General features: G+C 38.3%; 1 protein-coding gene across 1 annotated transcript; it reads left to right on the forward strand.

Moving 5' to 3' along the window:
• The first annotated feature begins 11,949 nt into the window (after positions 1-11,949).
• LOC149848060 (transcription factor bHLH49-like) lies at positions 11,950-14,251 on the forward strand. The gene is made up of 7 exons (XM_090003132.1): positions 11,950-12,864; positions 12,977-13,207; positions 13,347-13,412; positions 13,541-13,609; positions 13,705-13,776; positions 13,888-14,085; positions 14,168-14,251. Exons 1-7 carry the CDS (start codon positions 11,950-11,952, stop codon positions 14,249-14,251), a joined length of 1,635 nt encoding a protein of 544 aa, XP_089859258.1.
• The last annotated feature ends 3,939 nt before the right edge of the window (positions 14,252-18,190 follow it).

Here is an 18,190-nt window from a genome sequence, read left to right on the forward strand (position 1 = left end):
GTGCACTGAGATTAACGTGCGACGTGCATAGCATTTTACTCATTCAATGTTACCTGTTTTCTTATATATATATATATATATATATATATATATATATATATATATATAGAGAGAGAGAGAGAGAGAGAGAGAGAGAGAGCAATGCGTTCTTTAGGCCTCCCTTTTTCATTAGGTGTCGTTGGGCCCCTTAAAAAATTATAGTTTCAAGTATTTTTCTCACGCCTAACACCGTAGATGCGATCTATAGGTTTTGTTTAGTGGGAACCAGATTTTGGATTGCCCGAATCTGACTTGTATATAGGTTTTTCCCGTGATCCAAAATCCATGGCTGTGAAGGTACTAGTTTTTTGCTGGCTCATAAAAATATGTTTTTTCATTCAAAAAAATTGATCTAAGAGTCTATTCCCACTAAACCGGACATGCTAAATACATGTAACGGTTGAACACTTAAAACCTATGGGGCAGAACTATAAATGGGGCCTAGTATGTTCAGTTCTTTTATATATATATATATATATATATATATATATATATATATATATATATATATATATATATATATATATATATATATATAATGTGTGTGACGTTCCTATTCGGAATCAACCACAAATCTTGCAAATGTTGATTCACACCATAACAAGCGACCTTGAATACCAAATCAACCTACATCTCCCAATTTTTAAATGGTAAAAAAAAAACTGCTGCTTTAAGAATCTCTCAGAATCTTATTGTATTTTAATATTGATCTGATACATGGTTCTAGTCCTCGTCAATGAATGCAGTTCAAAGTTCGAGTTACGAATACCATACTTATAATATTAAACAGACTGAATCTCGAATCCCCATCACCCCATCCTTGTTAGCTCTCGATAGTGGCAGTTGCTTAGTTTTGCATTCCCATGAGTATAGTCATGACAACCTAGCTTTCGTATTTATATCAGTGCCAAACCCCAAATTTCATTGACTATCGACTTTGCTTAGCCAATAATAAACAATAAACAAAATAAAATGGAAAATAAAAAGGGAGATAAATTTAAGGTAGTGCATTTCCCTCAAAATTTAAGCTAGTGGGCATGCATTACTTAATGGTCATGATCCCACATTTTAACAGCTGGATCTAACCATTTGAAAACTGCTTTATATACATATATATATATATATAGAGAGAGAGAGAGAGAGAGAGAGAGAGAGAGAGAGTGGTAGAATTCTAAAAAACAAAGCTTTTCACAAGTTTGAGATATTTTTATGTCGATCAATGCCCTCTGCAATGTAATTGTGGTATGAGTGCAAGTTTCTTAAGAGCTTCAAATATCAACAACCAAAAATGTCCCCGGATTTCATAATTTTTTATTCCAAAACGAAAAAGATTTCATGAAAAATCCTGTTTTTAGGTGCGATTCCTAGCAAAGAGCTAGAGATGTCTTCACGAGGCAAAGCCGTGTACTTGAGTCCAAGTGTAAAGAATCCATTCTTTGAAGCACTGCCCATGCATAAAAAGAAAGAAAAGAAAAAAGGTGATAGAGGAATCTAGCACTGCTTTTCTTTGGAGAGATTAGGTTGTGCTCATTGTCTCCTCCTCTGGAGTCTGGGCTTTACTTACAAGCAGCTTTTGCTTAATGTAAGGTGATATAATAATACAGTACATTCAGAGGGGTGATGAAAGTTTTGAAATGGTTTAGTAGACACAACCTAATCAAGGATAATCATTTTTTCTCACGGATTAATGTTATATATTTATTGCGGTGCTCGGGCAAGGCGTATTTTTTCTGCTTTTTAAGAAAAGCGTGCAACTTTCTATGCTTTCAATACTCTCTCTCTCTCTCTCTCTCTCTCTATATATATATATATATATATATATATATATATATAGAGAGAGAGAGAGAGAGAGAGAGAGAGAGAGAGAGAAAGAGAGAGTCACTATTCTTTTCTCTTGAATTTAACCGTATGGATGTGATATACAGGTTTGGTTTTATAAGAAACTGCTCTTCAGTCATCCGATTTTGATGCATAATTAAACGAGATTTTTTTTAAGGCTTTAAAATCAATGACTCATAGTCTTCACAAGTATTCAAGCATTCAAAAATCACATTTTTCATAAAAAATACATGATTCAATGGTTGATTCCTAGCAAATTTAGCCTGCTAAGCACATCCACGCGGTTGGATTTGCAGAAGTGTTGGAAATGCTCATATAGTTCTTATATTTTTGTGAATATATATATATATATATAGATAGATAGAGAGAGAGAGAGAGAGAGAGCTAAAATGGCATTTAAAGATCATCGATTATTAGATCTGATGGTCAATATTTTAGGGCCATCTAAACCACATGAGAGTGGGCTTATGTCATAATGCACAAATTTCGTGGACACAATGAAGCTGATATATGCACGCACACAAGATCATTTTTTATATGTGATCAGAATAATTAACTGAAAAAGATAAAAGGAAAAGAAAGGTCAAAACAAGCAACCTCTTGGTCTTGGTTAATAGGGAAGGCCAAACGCCGACTATAATTGGTGTCACCTCATGCTTGTCGGAGGCAAAAGGCGTCGACCGTACATCATCTCTTCTTTCTTTTTTTGTTTATTATTCCTTCTTGTTAGCCATTTTGGGTTTGGTATTCAAGGTGAAAAGATCAGGTGCAATATGATTGCATAAATATTTGTGCATTAAGCACCTGATCACCTTCCATCTTGGGGACAGGCCTGTAGCCCAAGGCCAGATGGAGGGCGATCAGGTGCTTAGTGCACAAATATTTGTGCCATGTGATTGCACCGGATCCGAACTCTTAAACAAGGATGCGAACGGAGTACTGGGCTACTAGATACCAAGATAGAATCAAAAGGAATGGTGTGATTTAGCAAGGATTAGGGTAACATTTGGTAATGGCAACATGAGGTACAAACAGGTTTTTTTTTTTTATTGTTTTTCATCAAACTAACTTTACTTGCATATGATCTGCATGCTTTACTTAGTGAGAATCGACTCTTGAATAGTCTGATTAAGACAAGTAGATAGGTTTTTATGAGGGTTTTAAAAATTAACCGCCTACAATGTACGATATTTTTGTCATAAAATCATGTTTTTTCGTCCAAAAATTGTGATCCTAAAGCCACGCTATACTATTTTTAATATGCTGAATCCATCCATCAGATCGGATTGGATCAAAATAACTTGTGCATGGAGATCCATAGATGTTTGTACATAATGGCACCATTATTAAATGTTTTCCCACTAAGGACGCTATGCTAATTTTCTCAACCAAAAGATGAGATGGATAAGAAGGGTATGATTGTAAGGACAACTTCATGGTGTTGTCACATTGATTAGTTGAGTGCTTGACTGAATACCCTAAAAATATGAAGTTGTCTTTGTGATTTATGTGTACACATTAGAGGTGTGACTGGGTTTGTGTATACCCGACCTAACCCGATATCCCAAACCGAACCCATATTGGTGAAACCGTGGGTTGGAGTCAGTCCAAAATATAGAGCTGAAGTACAAATGGGTCGGTCTTGGGTGCTGTAAATGAAGACCTGAATGTACCCGACAGATTATTTACCCAAACCCAAATGGTTCTTCATATTTTAAAAATGACCCATTTATGTACCTGAACCCGCTTTGTACCTGAACCTAACCCAATTATATACCTGAACCGACTTGTATCTGAACCCGCATCATACCTGATCCATTTGAAACTTTTTAGTTAGTTAATATTATATATTAAATTAGACATTTAAAGACGTTGATACATTTTGATTAATGATATAAACTTTAATTCATTTTTGCATATACTTTCTATTGCCCTTTAGTCGTGGAAATTGTAGGTTGAAGTGAATCTACAACTCATTGAATTTGATACATTTTGAATATTATGATATATCATTGTTTTTTTTTTCAAATTAAAATATTTGATTGGAGTGGATATATTTATTTTATATTCAAATTTTGACATTATTTAGAATAGTTATTAAGCTTGCATTGTATTAGCATATAATCTTCTTAATAAACAGTTGATTTGCCCCAAGGGGGGGTCGGCGTAGTGGGGTAGAGCTTTGGATGATAGATTGGCAGTCAAGGTTCGATTCCCATGAGTGTTGCGCCTCTGTGCAAGCCAACACATAGCATAAGTCCCAAGGACAGGGGTCGTAGCTTCAAAGTTTTATGTTGCCGGCACAATGGCCATAGGTGTGTCAAGTTGAGCCAGCACAACCAGGTCTTCATGCCAGGTGCAGTTTCTTCAGGTTATAAATAAAAAAAACAGTTGATTTATAAAATTGTTATTGATGCGGAATTAGGTCTATAATACCAATTATATTAAGACCCAAGCTGAAACCCGAACTTGTTAACCTATATGGGTTTACTTTTTTTAGTCATACCCAGACCCGAACCCTTACCCGGTTATACGCAACCTTCTATATACCTGAACTCATTAACCGATATGGGTTCACAGTTTCTAGTTGTACCCTAACCCAAATTAGATTGGGTTGTGTTTGGGTCTCTCTCTCTCTCTCTCTACAAAATTGACCAAACTGATTTGTTGGATATATTCAGGTAGTAAAAAAATTGAGACATGATGTGCCTTAATAGTTTTAAACATGACGAATATTTAAGTCGCAATCGACAGCATGAATCGTGCTGAATAATTGCTCTTTTACTAAATGGCAATCATGTAGAGCTAACTTCTTAAAATATTACCAACGGGGCTCCGTTTGTCCGCTAGTGTACGTCCCCTTGTGTTGGGACCTTGCAAGTTCAAATCCCAATGTATCGTTGTTATAACTGGTAGGGGCGGGTCTGCCTAACCCTAACTTGCTTTAAAAAAAAAATACTTTTTAAAATATTGTTTTTATGGATTTTTCCTGTTGAAAATTGTTAATGTTAGGGATTTTTGCAAATTAGTCCCTATCATATGATGGATTCACAAAATAGTCCCTTACTTATGCAATTTTTACAAATGCGTCACTCTCTTTTTGCTTAACCCTTTCAAAGTTGTTCCCGAGGTTAAGAACTTAAGAGCCGTCCCACATCCTGTTTAATGCCTTAAAGTGACCATTTTGCCCTTTCTGAAGGGCCTTTTTACGAGAACAGAGTATTAAAAGTAATAAAATTTTCAAATTTTAGAATATTAATGATTGAATAAAAATCAATAATTCAAGAAAAGCTAGCAATCCTCAAAATATGATAATTTCAAACTTTTTTAAAAATAAGTACTATAAATATACAGAAAATTAAAATACTCAAAGAACCAAACGTTTAAAATGTTAAAATGATGAAAAAAATAAAAAATACAACAATTTTAAAATTCTAAACATTGACGCTCATGCTCTGTGCAGCGATCATTCCACTTACGTATCATTGTTTGATTTTTTAAGGGATAACACCCTCCGATTTTAATGTGAGACCCTTCAATGAAAATACCCATGTAAAGATGTCCAGAAAAGAAATGAATCATCAAGAAGTTGGTGAAGAGGACAGAGGGCAGGAGAAAGCTTTGGCAGGGAAAGGGGCATTTTTGGTCATTCATATGACCACTTAACCATGGTTAAACTAACTGCCATTTAACATCCCATAAGGACCATTTTGCAAAAAAACCTTAATATTAACATGTACAATTGCATCGTGAACCGAGATAATAACACTGGTACAAGCATCTTATGGTAGATTATTTAAAGGTATAGCCAACTTTGGTGAACTTGGGTAACGCTCCGGTTTGGTTGGGATCTAGATGGGACCAGTGATTTTCGGGTATGGTATCAAGTCCAAGCCTAGGTCTAATCAGACCCATCATAAGAGAAATCATACCTGAACCTGATAAGAGCTACATAAACCAGATCCGAGCTATACCCGATAAAATAATATTTTTTATCATTTTTACATTAAAAAAATGCTGGTCTTAATCAAAACTTGGATCAAGCATGGGTCTGGTATAAAATTTCACAAACTATACCTAGTTTCTTGTATTAATTGGACCTTCGAATCTAGACCTGAGTCTTAGTCGAGTCTTCTTATTTATCACCATAACCGGACCCTATAGGGTTTTGATAAGCCCGACCTACCCGTTGACACCGAACCTGGATGCTGCAATGTAAAAAATAGACAGGGGTTCAGGTTGTATATAGGATAAAGAGTACGGATAATTTTGAAACTGGCCTTTACTAAAAATAAAAAAGTTTAAAAAAAAAGGTTTCCACTTCGGTAATCATTCACTTGTTGTCCACACTTAAAAATCATTTTCCTAGACAAGAGTCCACTTTGGTTCACGTTTGAAGGCATGAAAAAGAATGAGGAAAAATCTTCATAATGTGGGAAAAACTGGATCCTTCGTGCCCTTTCAAACTAGAGAATTCATACTTTTGTCCAATTTCTTTAAGACATTTAGTCATTTGGTTAAGGCTCCTACCTTCTTTACTGTCCTTGGCTTCTCCGCCAGCTTGATGTAAATAATATTTTTCTTTATGGCCACCTTCATAAGTTAGTTTATATGGTGCAATCACCTGGCTTTCAAGATCCTTATTGACTACATAAGGCCCTCCATGGGCTTCGAGAGGCACCTTGTGCGTGGTTCCATAAGCTCAACCAGGCATTGGAAGAGCATGAGTTTCACAGTTACCACACTGATCGGTCTTGTTTGTTCTTAATAGAGGCAGTCTTACTATCTATGTTTTGGTGTATGTCGATAATATTCGTGTTACAAGAAGCTCACCTACTACGGTTTGTTCCTTCATCATGTATTTGGATCACAAAATTTTCTCTTAAAGACCTTGGTGATTTGCATTACTTCTTGGGTTTAAGTTGTTGGTTTCGACGACGACGAAGGGTTTCATTTGTCTCAAGAAAAGTACATTTTTGAGACTATCATGCCAAGCTGGTGTCCACCCTAATGGCGGCCCAGACTTGTTTGTCCACTCTATCTGGGGCATTCATGGACAATCTAATCTTGTACCAAAGTGTGTTTGGGGCTCTCCAATATGTCTCTCTTACATATCCAGATTTATCTTTTTCGGTCAATCGAGTGTGCCAATTTATGCATGCTCCCACTACTGATCATTGGGTTGTTGTTAAGCATATTCTTCACTACATATTTTATCTAATGACCAACTGACATATGTCCTTACCAAGTCGCTCATGGTTCCTCGGTTCAACTACGTACTGTCCAACCTCAACGTCCAAAACCCTTGCATTAATAAGGGCAAGGGATAGATTCTTGCTCAGCTGACGACTCCTCGAGCACAAGGGGTGCAATGCAGGTTTACACTGTTGGGACAATGGCTATAAGCCTCATGGATGTGCTCTACATCCACATTTTAGTAGGAAACAACTTTTGAATTGTCCAAGTCTGACTGGTGGAGTGGTTTTTCTTATGATGCAAAAATTAATGGCTATAAAAGCACTATTTTTTGAATAAAAAACTATGTTCTTTTTTGTTAAAAAACGTGATCAAGAGTCAATTCCCACTAGATTGAACCTGAACAAATCTACAGATTAGATTGAGTCTAAAAACTTGTTTCGTGAGATTCCAACAAGATTGTAAGTACAATCAATTATATATATATATATATATATATATATAGAGAGAGAGAGAGAGAGAGAGAGAAAAGCTTGAAGATTAGAATGTGGAAGGTAAAATAAAATCCCAAAGTGCATCCATGCAAATCCCCTTGGGAATCCCAGCCATGACATGTAACCCGTGTTCTTGGGAATTCTATGAACAGAATAGGGTTCTCATTAAGCACACCATAAAATCACATCCTCCAAAAAGCAAAGAGGCATAACCAAAATGATGGAATTTAGTCTCTTACGTCGTACCTTTTTCTGATAGTCTTGAAAGAAAAAAAAAAAACTATTAATCACCCATCGCATATTGACAAGCCCTCGAAGTGCCCCTTGCCAACGCTGGAGGAGTACACCCAGCTTCAAACTTGTGGCAAGAGCCACCACCCACGAGCTTCAAACTTATCATGTCCAGTCGATTTGGTGACATTCACAAGTCGCCCCTTCCAAAGGACCATTCTACATCCTTTTGACTGGCTGGTGCCTGAAGGTTGAGGACTTGATGAGTACTTTTTGAGCTCTGTTTTGGGAGTTGGAGATGGGAGGAGATATGGTATTTAATTTGTATAATTAAAATCACCTAGAGCCACAGATAGGAATGGCAGTGGACTTAGGGAAAAACGGGCCCGCCCTCTCTTGTCCAGTTTGTACTGAGAATGAACATGAAATGGGGATGGAAGTCGGGATGGAGGTTAAAATCAAAACTCGTGCTGGGATTCCCTTAGGATTTCCCCCACCCCACCCCAATGCCCTCCTTGCCCCATCCCCAATCATTCTTTAGGGATGACAATGGACCAAGAAGAAACAGGGTCCCGCCCCACCTCGCCTGGGCTCATTTAGACCGGAGATGAAATGTTGGATCATTTTTCAAATCACCCAGTTTCACAATCAACATCATGATATAAAACATGATATAAATCAAGATATAACAGTAATATAAGAATCATGATTAACAGTCGATCGAAACAAGAACATAGAGCATGCATGTCGGTTTCTACGTAACAGCAAAATCCAGACAAAAGCAAATTGATAAATAGTTGCATAGAACACAATAAAAACAATGAAAGCATCTTAATATTATGTAAATGGCTAAGGCGTACAAAAGTAATCCTTTTAGAAAAGATTTGTTCTCACATACAGTGCAAACAGGGTCCGACGTCTTTCCTCCAAGATACAATAGCCTCGACGATCAGAATCGGTACAGTATGATGGATTAATGCATCCAAATAAACACATAAACTTTGGGCTTGATTGGATATGGCCTTAAAGAGCCAATTACCCGAACTCAAACTTGAACTCGAACCGGTTTGGCTCGATGGGCGGTAGTCATCTCATCCTCTTGTTCTTAAGAATAAGGGTAAGAGTTTACATGTAGGTTATAAAGCCTACAACAAACTCAAACTTCTTCAATATGAGACTATTTCACATCATCAAGTTCAAATCTTTTTCCAAAAAAAAAAAAACAACTCACGTTTTCCTTTATTTGAATTCTCTCTTACCTCCACTTCTTACACCCAACGTGGAGGTGGGGATGAAGGTTAAAATCCAAACCCGTGTGGGGACGAAGGAAAGAATGAAAGTCTAAATTTTGAGATGGGGGCAGAGTGGATAGCTTGTCCCCGCCCCAGCCCCTGTCCACTGCTATCCCTAACCACAGGTGTTTTGAAACACTGTTTTGGGAGATGAGAATGGTGTTGAATGTGCCAATGGGTTACTTTTAATTACATCCTTACAAGAATGTTGTTGACAACTCCATCCTCACCTCTCATTTTCATTTTCATCTTCACTCCCATCCCCCCTCTCATTTACTCACAAGCACTGCCAAACATGGCCTTGAATGTGTGGCCATTGAACTTGAAATGACAAAAATCTGCCTTGTATCAAGCAGAGTACGAGTATAAAGTAGCCTGGAATTAAAGTCATGCAATGACAGTTTGGCTACATTATTATAAGAACCAAAAGTACACCATCTTACACACTAACCTTTAGTTTGGGACCTTTTTTAATACCTAAATAGCCCTAGAATCCAAAGTTTGAACACTTGCTTAACGTGAACGTTTTGCCAAAATCCTTATAATTACTAAGTACTGGTACACAAAGCCCCAAGGGGTTTCGTAGTGGGTCAGGGTTTGATTCTCATAAGCGTCAGCCCCTAAGGTGTAATGGCATCATGTCTCTTTCTCATGCTGAATCAATGCGACTCGCAAGGGGGTACACCAAGAGTTTACACTGCTGGAAAAAGCGACTATAAGTACGACAAGCTTAGCCATCACGATTAGGTCTCTGATTGCAGGTGTGGTTTTTTCCCTGTAAAAAAAATATTGATAAACAGGCAGTTAAACCCAAGGTCTTCAAGCTTGGCTCATATTCGTGATGAGTGAAGCCAAGCTTGAGCTCATGTCGAGCCCAAGCCAAACTAGCCGAGTTGAAGTTGGCTCCTTTAAAAAAAAATACATTATTTTAACTTTAAACTTATTGCTTGTTAGACAGACAATTCAATTATTTATTTTACATTATATTGTATGATTTAAATCATACGAAAACTACTTAACGAGCCTAACGATCAAAACCACGAGAAGCCCCATCTCATCTCCTAGCCTTAGTCTCGTAGATAATGTATCGTCAACATGGTAGACCTGGAAGGGGCTAAGATGAATGGACTCCAAATTATCACAAAGAATTGAAGACCTTGACAATGTTACACCTAACTCGATTCTCAAACAAAAAAAAAGACAGTTACACCTACCAACTTGTTGGCTCAAGTGGGTTGGCTGACTGGTTAGCACCTGTTAACCAGCTGAACCTAGCGACTTGGGGTAACTAGGTTCATGGGGCAGCTTTGTCCAATATCTTTGATGGCCGAAGTACTGGCCTGGACTTGATAAGTCCCAAGTTTCAAGGTGACTCAGCTAGGTCCTTAGCCTTTGACCCTAGTATGAATATCATGCTTTGATGGGATGAATACTCTAGTCCTCCACACAGTGAAGTAACTTGGTCAACCCTATTGGCTCGGGACAACAGTTGCTAAGTCATTTTCTGTGAGAGAGTGAGACCAGCTGGGAATCCCCAATCAGATCTTGACCAAATGATATTTTTCAACTTTTCGGATGTCTCTTTCTCTCTCTTAAATTTGTAAAAGAGAAAGCACCCAGCAAAATTATGACCTGTAAATTTCTATGAAAGTTTGGCAATGTCAGTAAACCATAACATTAAAAACTAAGAAATAATAAATAAATGAAACTTTGGGTTCTGTCCTTAATTTTTTACAGTGGCACTGGCGGTGGTTTAATCATTCAATGGCTCACTTTCTGATGCAGGCGTGATTGTAAATGCAAAAACTCTCCCTTCTCTTGTCCTCTTTTTACCAAAACACCATAGAGAAGAATTCAAGAAATCTTCATTTCACACACAAGATCCCTAACTGCCCACATTTTTTTTTACTTCTCTCTCAAGTCTCAAACCTCTGAACCTGTTCAAATTGAATGAATGAGGCCAGAAAGGCTTCTGAGATCTGATTTCCAGTGTTTCGGCAGAGGGAAAGATGGTAGAGGCTGTGCAGTCTCCTCTAAGCACCTACCCAGTACACACATATGGAAACCCTTCCACCAAACCCAAATTCACCCTCTCTTCTAATAAAGCTTCAATCGTGGTGAGCACCGAAAGCCGAAAAAGAAGGGCCTGCACCCACTGCTATACTTTTCCTACCACATTTTCCCTCATTGGCATATTTTTCCCATGTTTAGATATCTTCTTGCTTGGCTTGATTTCAAAGCTCTGTTTCTTCTTTCCTGTTTTGCACTTCTAAGTCAATATCCTCATTAGGGGTATTTTTTTTTCTCTTTTCTATCATTACTGTTTATTTTTTCCAATTATATTGTTTTCATCAACTTGGGACATCATTTTTCAATATTTGCTCTTCTGAGTAGCTTCTGATTCCCTTTTTTCTCTTGATCTTGTCAATATTTATGTGGGTTATGGGTGTCTCTATTTACATTGACCTTCCCTTAGAATTCTGGTTATTTGGTATGGATGTTATTTGTCTTTGAGCATATTGGATGCATTTCTGGTCCTATAAGGTTTTTATGGTTGCTGTTGCTTATCCAGTTTTTTGTGGAATATATGAATTTGGCATTTTGAATTGGTAATCTTTGTTTAAACTGGTGATATTTGGTGGAAATGCTAGAAGGTAGGTGGGAATATTTGGTTGTTTTTCTGCACTAGCTTGCTGCTATGATGTTTTCCTTGATTTTGGTATTGGGTTAGTGAAATTATGTCTTTTTTTTCTATAATTAGATTGGACTCTATTGAAAGTGGGCGGAATTTGGCTTAAAGGTGCTATTAGATACAGGAAATTATTGCCATTGTCTTTTGGGGCTTCTGGAGGTGACCAATGGACTCTGGCGAGAAGGATACATTTGTATTGGATAAGGCGAATGGTGATCATTTAAGCTATCACACACAGTCAATACCTTCAGAATGGAGATTTTCTGGTGATCTGTCAAATTCTCCATTCAACTTGGTGGCTGCAAACACTTCCATTCCAGTGTGTAAAGGCGTTTCAGTTGGATCCTCATCCTGCCCATCTGTCTCCATGGCAGATTCCTTCTGCCCTAGCATTTGGGATCCTCACAGCCCCATTAATCAAAATCTGGCACTCAAGCAGACACATTATGGTAATGATCACAATTCTGATGTTTCTGGTATGAGGAAAATGATCTCTGCTTCGCCTTCATCGAGTCCTGCGTTTGAAATGGGATGGAATTCATTGAGTTCCTCGTCGAAAGGCGGTGATGCTTTTGTTCAGAGCAGTGCCGGGACTCTTCCTCATGGTTTAGTTCAGTTTCCTGCTGATTCTGCTTTCATTCAACGGGCAGCAAGGTTTCCCTCTTTTAGTGGGGGAAACTTTTCGGATATGATGAACCCTTTCACCATCTCTGAATCTATGTTTCCTTACTCAAAAGGTGGGGGAATTGCTCAAGCGCCTGCCTTGCCGCCGTCTGGTTCGTCTCAGAATAATGACATGGTTGTCTCTGAAGTCGGTAAAGAAGTTTTAGTTTGGAGCGGGCAAGTGATCAGTGAAGAGGATTCTACCAAGAAGATCGAGCAGAAATTAGCCAACTTGTTGAAGTCCACTGTGTCAGGAAGCACTGAGGAAGGAAAACAGAGAGTCGGATCATCGAGCAACGATTCTGATGGTGCAGAAATTAGTGGTTGTGGACGGGATGAATCACTACATTTGGAGAATGCTGTAAGCGAGCCTTCTACAAAAGGACTTAGCGCAAAGAAAAGGAAGAGGACTGCACAGGTAGTGATTTTATCTTCAATCCCACTCAATTCCTTTTCAGTTTCATCTGGTTTGAGATAATTCTTTGTTGAATAGTTGTTTATAGAAATGGTTAATCCAAATTGATTGGTAGGGTGCTGAACTGAACCAAGTCAATAGTTCTTCACAATTAGCAATGGATACTGGGGATGATAATCCTGAGAGTAAACTAAAAGGTGAGCTTAATCAAACCATAAATATGGGCAAGCATAGCGGGAAACAACCCAAAGATAATTCCCAGAGTTCAGATGAACCAAAGGAAGACTACATTCATGTCCGATCAAGGCGAGGCCAGGCCACCAACAGTCACAGTCTCGCAGAGCGGGTGAGCATTCTATATGAATAATTTATTATCGCATTTGAATCCCATTGGGTCTATGCCCATCTTGCATATCCAAAAAAAAGATGGTAGTCTAAGTCACCGGAGTAACATTTGCAATTTAAATTCTGTCTGGACTATATAGGTGAGGAGAGAAAAGATAAGCGAGCGAATGAAGTTTCTTCAAGACCTTGTTCCTGGGTGCAGTAAGGTAACCTTATAGGATTCACCCTATTACGTATTATGAATCACATTTCCTATGCAGTACTCAAATTTCTTGTTGATATCATGTATCAAGGCTTGTATAATGTAATAGATCTGCTTATATCATGGTTTCAGGTTACAGGCAAGGCAGTTATGCTTGATGAAATCATCAATTATGTGCAGTCTTTGCAAAGACAAGTTGAGGTGTGATTGTGGATTTAATCAGTGGAATGCTCCATTTCTTTGTGAAAAGAAAATTTAAGTATTATTTATTTACTTAATTCTTTTTGTTGCTGTAGTTTCTTTCTATGAAGCTTGCAACTGTCACTCCACGGCTCGATTTTAGCATAGAGGGGCTCCTATCAAAAGATGTAAGATTTTTCTGGGATATACATCATACCATTTCTGTACTTTGCCTGAAGTTTAACCTTTTACCATTTTTCTCTCTGAAAAATCATGATCTACTGGCTTTTTGGTCTCAGATCTTTCAATCTCATGGTCCCTCATCAGCTGTTGGTCGTGTACATGATATAAACATGGTTCATCCTCATCTGCACCCAAGCCAGCAAGGAGTGATTCAAACTGGCATGGCGGGCATCCCAAACCCATCAGATTCATTGAGAAGAGCTATTAGTTCTCATTTAACTTCCATTAGTGGATACAAAGAACCTCCATGTCAGGTGAATAATAGCCTAATAATTGAAACAAAATGTCCAATTATCTAGTTATTGTCCATATTCTCATTATGTATGCATACTATAGATCACGAATGTCTGGGAAGATGAGCTCCACAATGTTGTTCAGATGAACTTCGGCGCTAGCACCCCCTCAACAATCAGGAAATGAGTGGTAGTAACTCAAGCTGGTCCAAGTTCTCAAGTTGACATCTCTGTTGTCATACAGGGGAAAAGATGAAAGAATCTAACCTTTTTATGCAAACTTGGTATCTGGTTTTTGTAGGTTCATTGCCTCCAGGTCATATGAAAGCTGAGCTATGAGGCATGTTTATTTTGTTTACATGCTACCCAATTTTAGAGAATCCAATCTGCCTTCACCAAAGGTCGTATCCAACTTGTGGATATTCTTCAACTGGCAAATTTCTTTTCCATGAAGATCCTTTTTATTCTCAAGCTTATTAGATGTGGAGCTGTTCCCGAGTTTCACTAAGATTTGTATAGCTGACCTTTGAGCATCAGAGGTGATGTTTCTTACTCAAGATTTGGATATCAGTTGATCAAATTGTTTCTTTCACTGTTATCCCAATTGAAAGGATAAATTAAGCCCGTGTATGGAGAGAGTTTGTTTCCCCTTTGAAGGACACAAGCTGCACCAGCTTGTAATGAGAAGCTTCATAAGCTTGGTAGTGTTGCCGGGAAAGAAATTTGATGGGCTGCGGTCGCACCAACTGTTATGGTTGTTTAGAATCAATACTATGAAGGCATTTTCCTTTTTTCACCTGGAGTTTGTGGATTTAGTTTCAAGGAGATAAAAATGGAAAGGAAATTGTGAGTTCATCATATACTAATATTAGACTCGTTCATTATTGATTTATTCAGCAATAATATTTGGCAATGTACATTACATGTGAGCTGAACATGATGTCCTCTTGGTTGTATGTACACTCGAGGGTTTAAGCTTACGTTTCTTGATTCTGGATTTGTTGTTTTTGATCTCAAGATTGTCAGAGAAATGAATCTTTCAGAACAATAATGGACCATAATCAACACTGGCATCTACTAATAAGATCAACTATTTTGTTGATGTCAACCTTATCACATAGGTTGCATAAAACTAAAATCTTGTTCAGCGAATCCCTGATATTTTTTGTCAAGCGACTTTATGAATTAGCTTCAAGTTTTGTTAATAAGCTCTGAGAACTATCTGCTGCCACGTGTAAAGATCTGGTTTCTTCCCTGAAATATCCTTTTCCTCTCTTCAAATCCCTAAATTTCCGTATGGTTGTACAAAGTGTCAGGAATCATGATAGTGTAGGCTTGCTCTTTGTGTTCTCTGGGTAATTCTTTTTCTATTATTGCTCTCCCCATGGCTGTTCATGTTCCTGCAGAAATGAACTCTCCCCAACCAGTGGTCTGTGTGAAAGGTTTCTACTCATGCATCAAATTTTGGCCATTCAAATGCAAACAGAATCATAAAATTGCTTTATGTTAAAATAAGTGGCATCAGACAATGAATAACATCATTTTAGAAGTGAGTTTTGAAAATTGTGTAGCTTCATCTATTGGTTAAGCAGAAAGCAGTTTTAATCTTCTTAAGAATTTCTTGAATGATGTGCTAATCATTCGAGGAAATCGACCAAGTTCTGTCCTAGCATGAATGTCAAGAACAGCCTCTGAAAATAGATATGTGCTATCATGTGATTCATCATGGGCATATGTGCTCTATCTTATATGCGGTCGTGTGTGAGATTCTTGAACTGTTATAACAAAAATGTAAGTGTCAAGCATACAAAGTTAAACTGATGTATGTCAGAGTCTTGTTTGATGATTGTACATGCAATAAAATCGTAAGGCCCATGGGGTTAATGTTGGCTGAAAATTTTAAGAAAAAAATTATTGTATGAATTTAAGGGACAGATTGACACCAAGATCAAAAAATTCTGCCGTGGTACAAGATTATTTTCATTAGTTTGTTGGACGCCTGCCATGAATTATTTCTGAATCATTTGGCAGAAGATTTATGATTAAATCTGAAAGACTAAAAAAAAACATGTTGCGGTAATGTAAATTTTACTTGTCTGTAGAAACAATGCTCCACCATGACCGAGTGAGTTTGACCACCTATGAGAAACCAAATCTGGTCTGCTTATTACAAATAAAGGACTAAAAAGATTAAAAAAATTACTAAATCTGGTTATTACCATTCGGATCCGCAGCTGGTCCAACCTAAGCCAGGTTCAACTGGACTGAGACATTAGGGAGCACCTCAAAGTCAGACCTGCACTGTAATAGATGATCATGTTTTTTATATGGCCAGTTGTCCAGGAGACCCTTGTCTTGTGAAAGTTAAGTTTTTGATAAGAGTAGGCCAAGGTAAAATCCCTCCAATCACTGATCGTACATTGGCAGACCTCTGGTTGGTAAGACCCTTGAGGTCCACCTGCCCACCAGAGTATACACGCGGCTTCAACCTTGTGGCAAAGGACGCCCCCCACGGGTTTCATCATTCGAGCTCATGACACCCTGTCAATGGCAACATTCACAAGTCTTCCCTACCAAATGAGAGAAGCCCTTGTGGGCACTCATATCGCATTATCTGCGATGTTAATTTTGTCAATCAATATGGTTGATGTTAATTTAGGCAGAGAGTTTTGTGGAAAGATCATGAGAATGGAATAAGAATTCATCATTTTTGTGGGTAGTCCATTAATTGATGTGTTTCAAATTTGGACATAGAAGATGCATATTGAGTATTTGAACAAGTTGGTGAGAGGAAACACTGTTTTGCATGATGCCATGATTACTTGACATTTCAGGTGTGGGATGATCAAATATGTGAAGGGGCTTTTCAATGAAATGACAGATTTTGTCTCTTGGGCAACAGTGGTTTCTATATACAAGCAAAAATGGTAAGCCGTTGATGTTTTCAGAAACATGACACTGGAGAATACACTAGCAGATCAATCTACTTTGGTGGTACGCTGAAATTCATGGCAGTCTATTGAGTTTGGAGCAAAAAAAGCAAATTCATACTGTATACTGTAGAAGGCTTAAGGTGCATTTGTGTGCCATGGAAAGGGAGCGCTTTCCATGGAAACACACGGTGCCCGATGCATTTCTGTGGGGCGCATTGTGACAATGAAAACGTGAGAGCCTGTTTCCCGACCCCAAAATCAACACCACCTCCCCTTCTCCGTGTTGGGCTTTTCCATGGAAATGCATGAATAGCAGAGGCTTTCAGTGAGCCCCATCATGGCAATGCATACGTTGGGCTGGTTCCCTCACAGAAAGCAGCTCCAAAATGACGATTACCACCCTTTACCCATAGACGAAAACTCCACATTTTGATACGGGTGTGCATGAAGAGAATCGTTCATGGGATCTCATGGAGAGAACAAACAGCCATGTATCTATCGCTCTAACTGTGTGATCAGGTCCATGGTGGTCAATTGCATAAGCATGTAGTGCATGAATAGCCTGCATCGTGCATGAGCCCTTCTTTATTATCTTTGGAAAACTTCATTTTCATTGGTACTTTTGTCGTAGAAGCTTTACAACGCTGTTTGTGCTGTCTGAACAGCGCACACCCTGCATAGCAAACGCAGGACCGCACCCGGGCAGGGACCGGTCGGTCGCTGCCGAGGCGTGTCCCGCGAGTCAAACACGCCCTTACGCTGAGTTTGAGTCCTCCAGATCTCAAACCCAAGGGAGATCTTGGCATTTTAGATTCTCAGGATCTGAGAACGGACCCCCCCCCTCTACCTCCCAATTCGTTCTTGAACTCAGGATCCCCCATTACTCAACTTTATATGAGGGATTTCAAAGCCACGATCTGATATCCTGCTTTTGAGAACCTTCAGATTTGGGCATGGGGGTCTTCCAAATGCCCCCTTAGGTATTTTAATTTACCATCAATGACGTAGATGGTACTCACTTTTGGCACGTCTTTCTTAAAAGGGATGAAAATATTTTCTTTAAAGTAGATTGTTGCTCGTAAGTGGTCAAGTTGCTTCTTCAAGACCAAGAGTGGGGGAGTACTTTTTTTTAACAGAGAAAGGAGAGAGAACTTTCATCATAGGTATATTTTTCACATGTGAAAATAATGCCT

Source organism: Nuphar pumila, chromosome 1 (genome assembly GCF_984573655.1).
Source record: "Nuphar pumila chromosome 1, dmNupPumi1.hap1.1, whole genome shotgun sequence".
In the NCBI taxonomy this organism is placed as follows: Eukaryota; Viridiplantae; Streptophyta; class Magnoliopsida; order Nymphaeales; family Nymphaeaceae; genus Nuphar; species Nuphar pumila.

Coding starts and splice junctions, on each gene's coding strand:
- LOC149848060 (XM_090003132.1), top strand. CDS start 11,950: ATGGACTCTGGCGAGAAGGATACATTTGTATTGGATAAGGCGAATGGT. Junction 12,865..12,976: donor AAAGGAAGAGGACTGCACAG/GTAGTGATTTTA, acceptor ATTGATTGGTAG/GGTGCTGAACTGAACCAAGT. Junction 13,610..13,704: donor CTTTGCAAAGACAAGTTGAG/GTGTGATTGTGG, acceptor TTGTTGCTGTAG/TTTCTTTCTATGAAGCTTGC.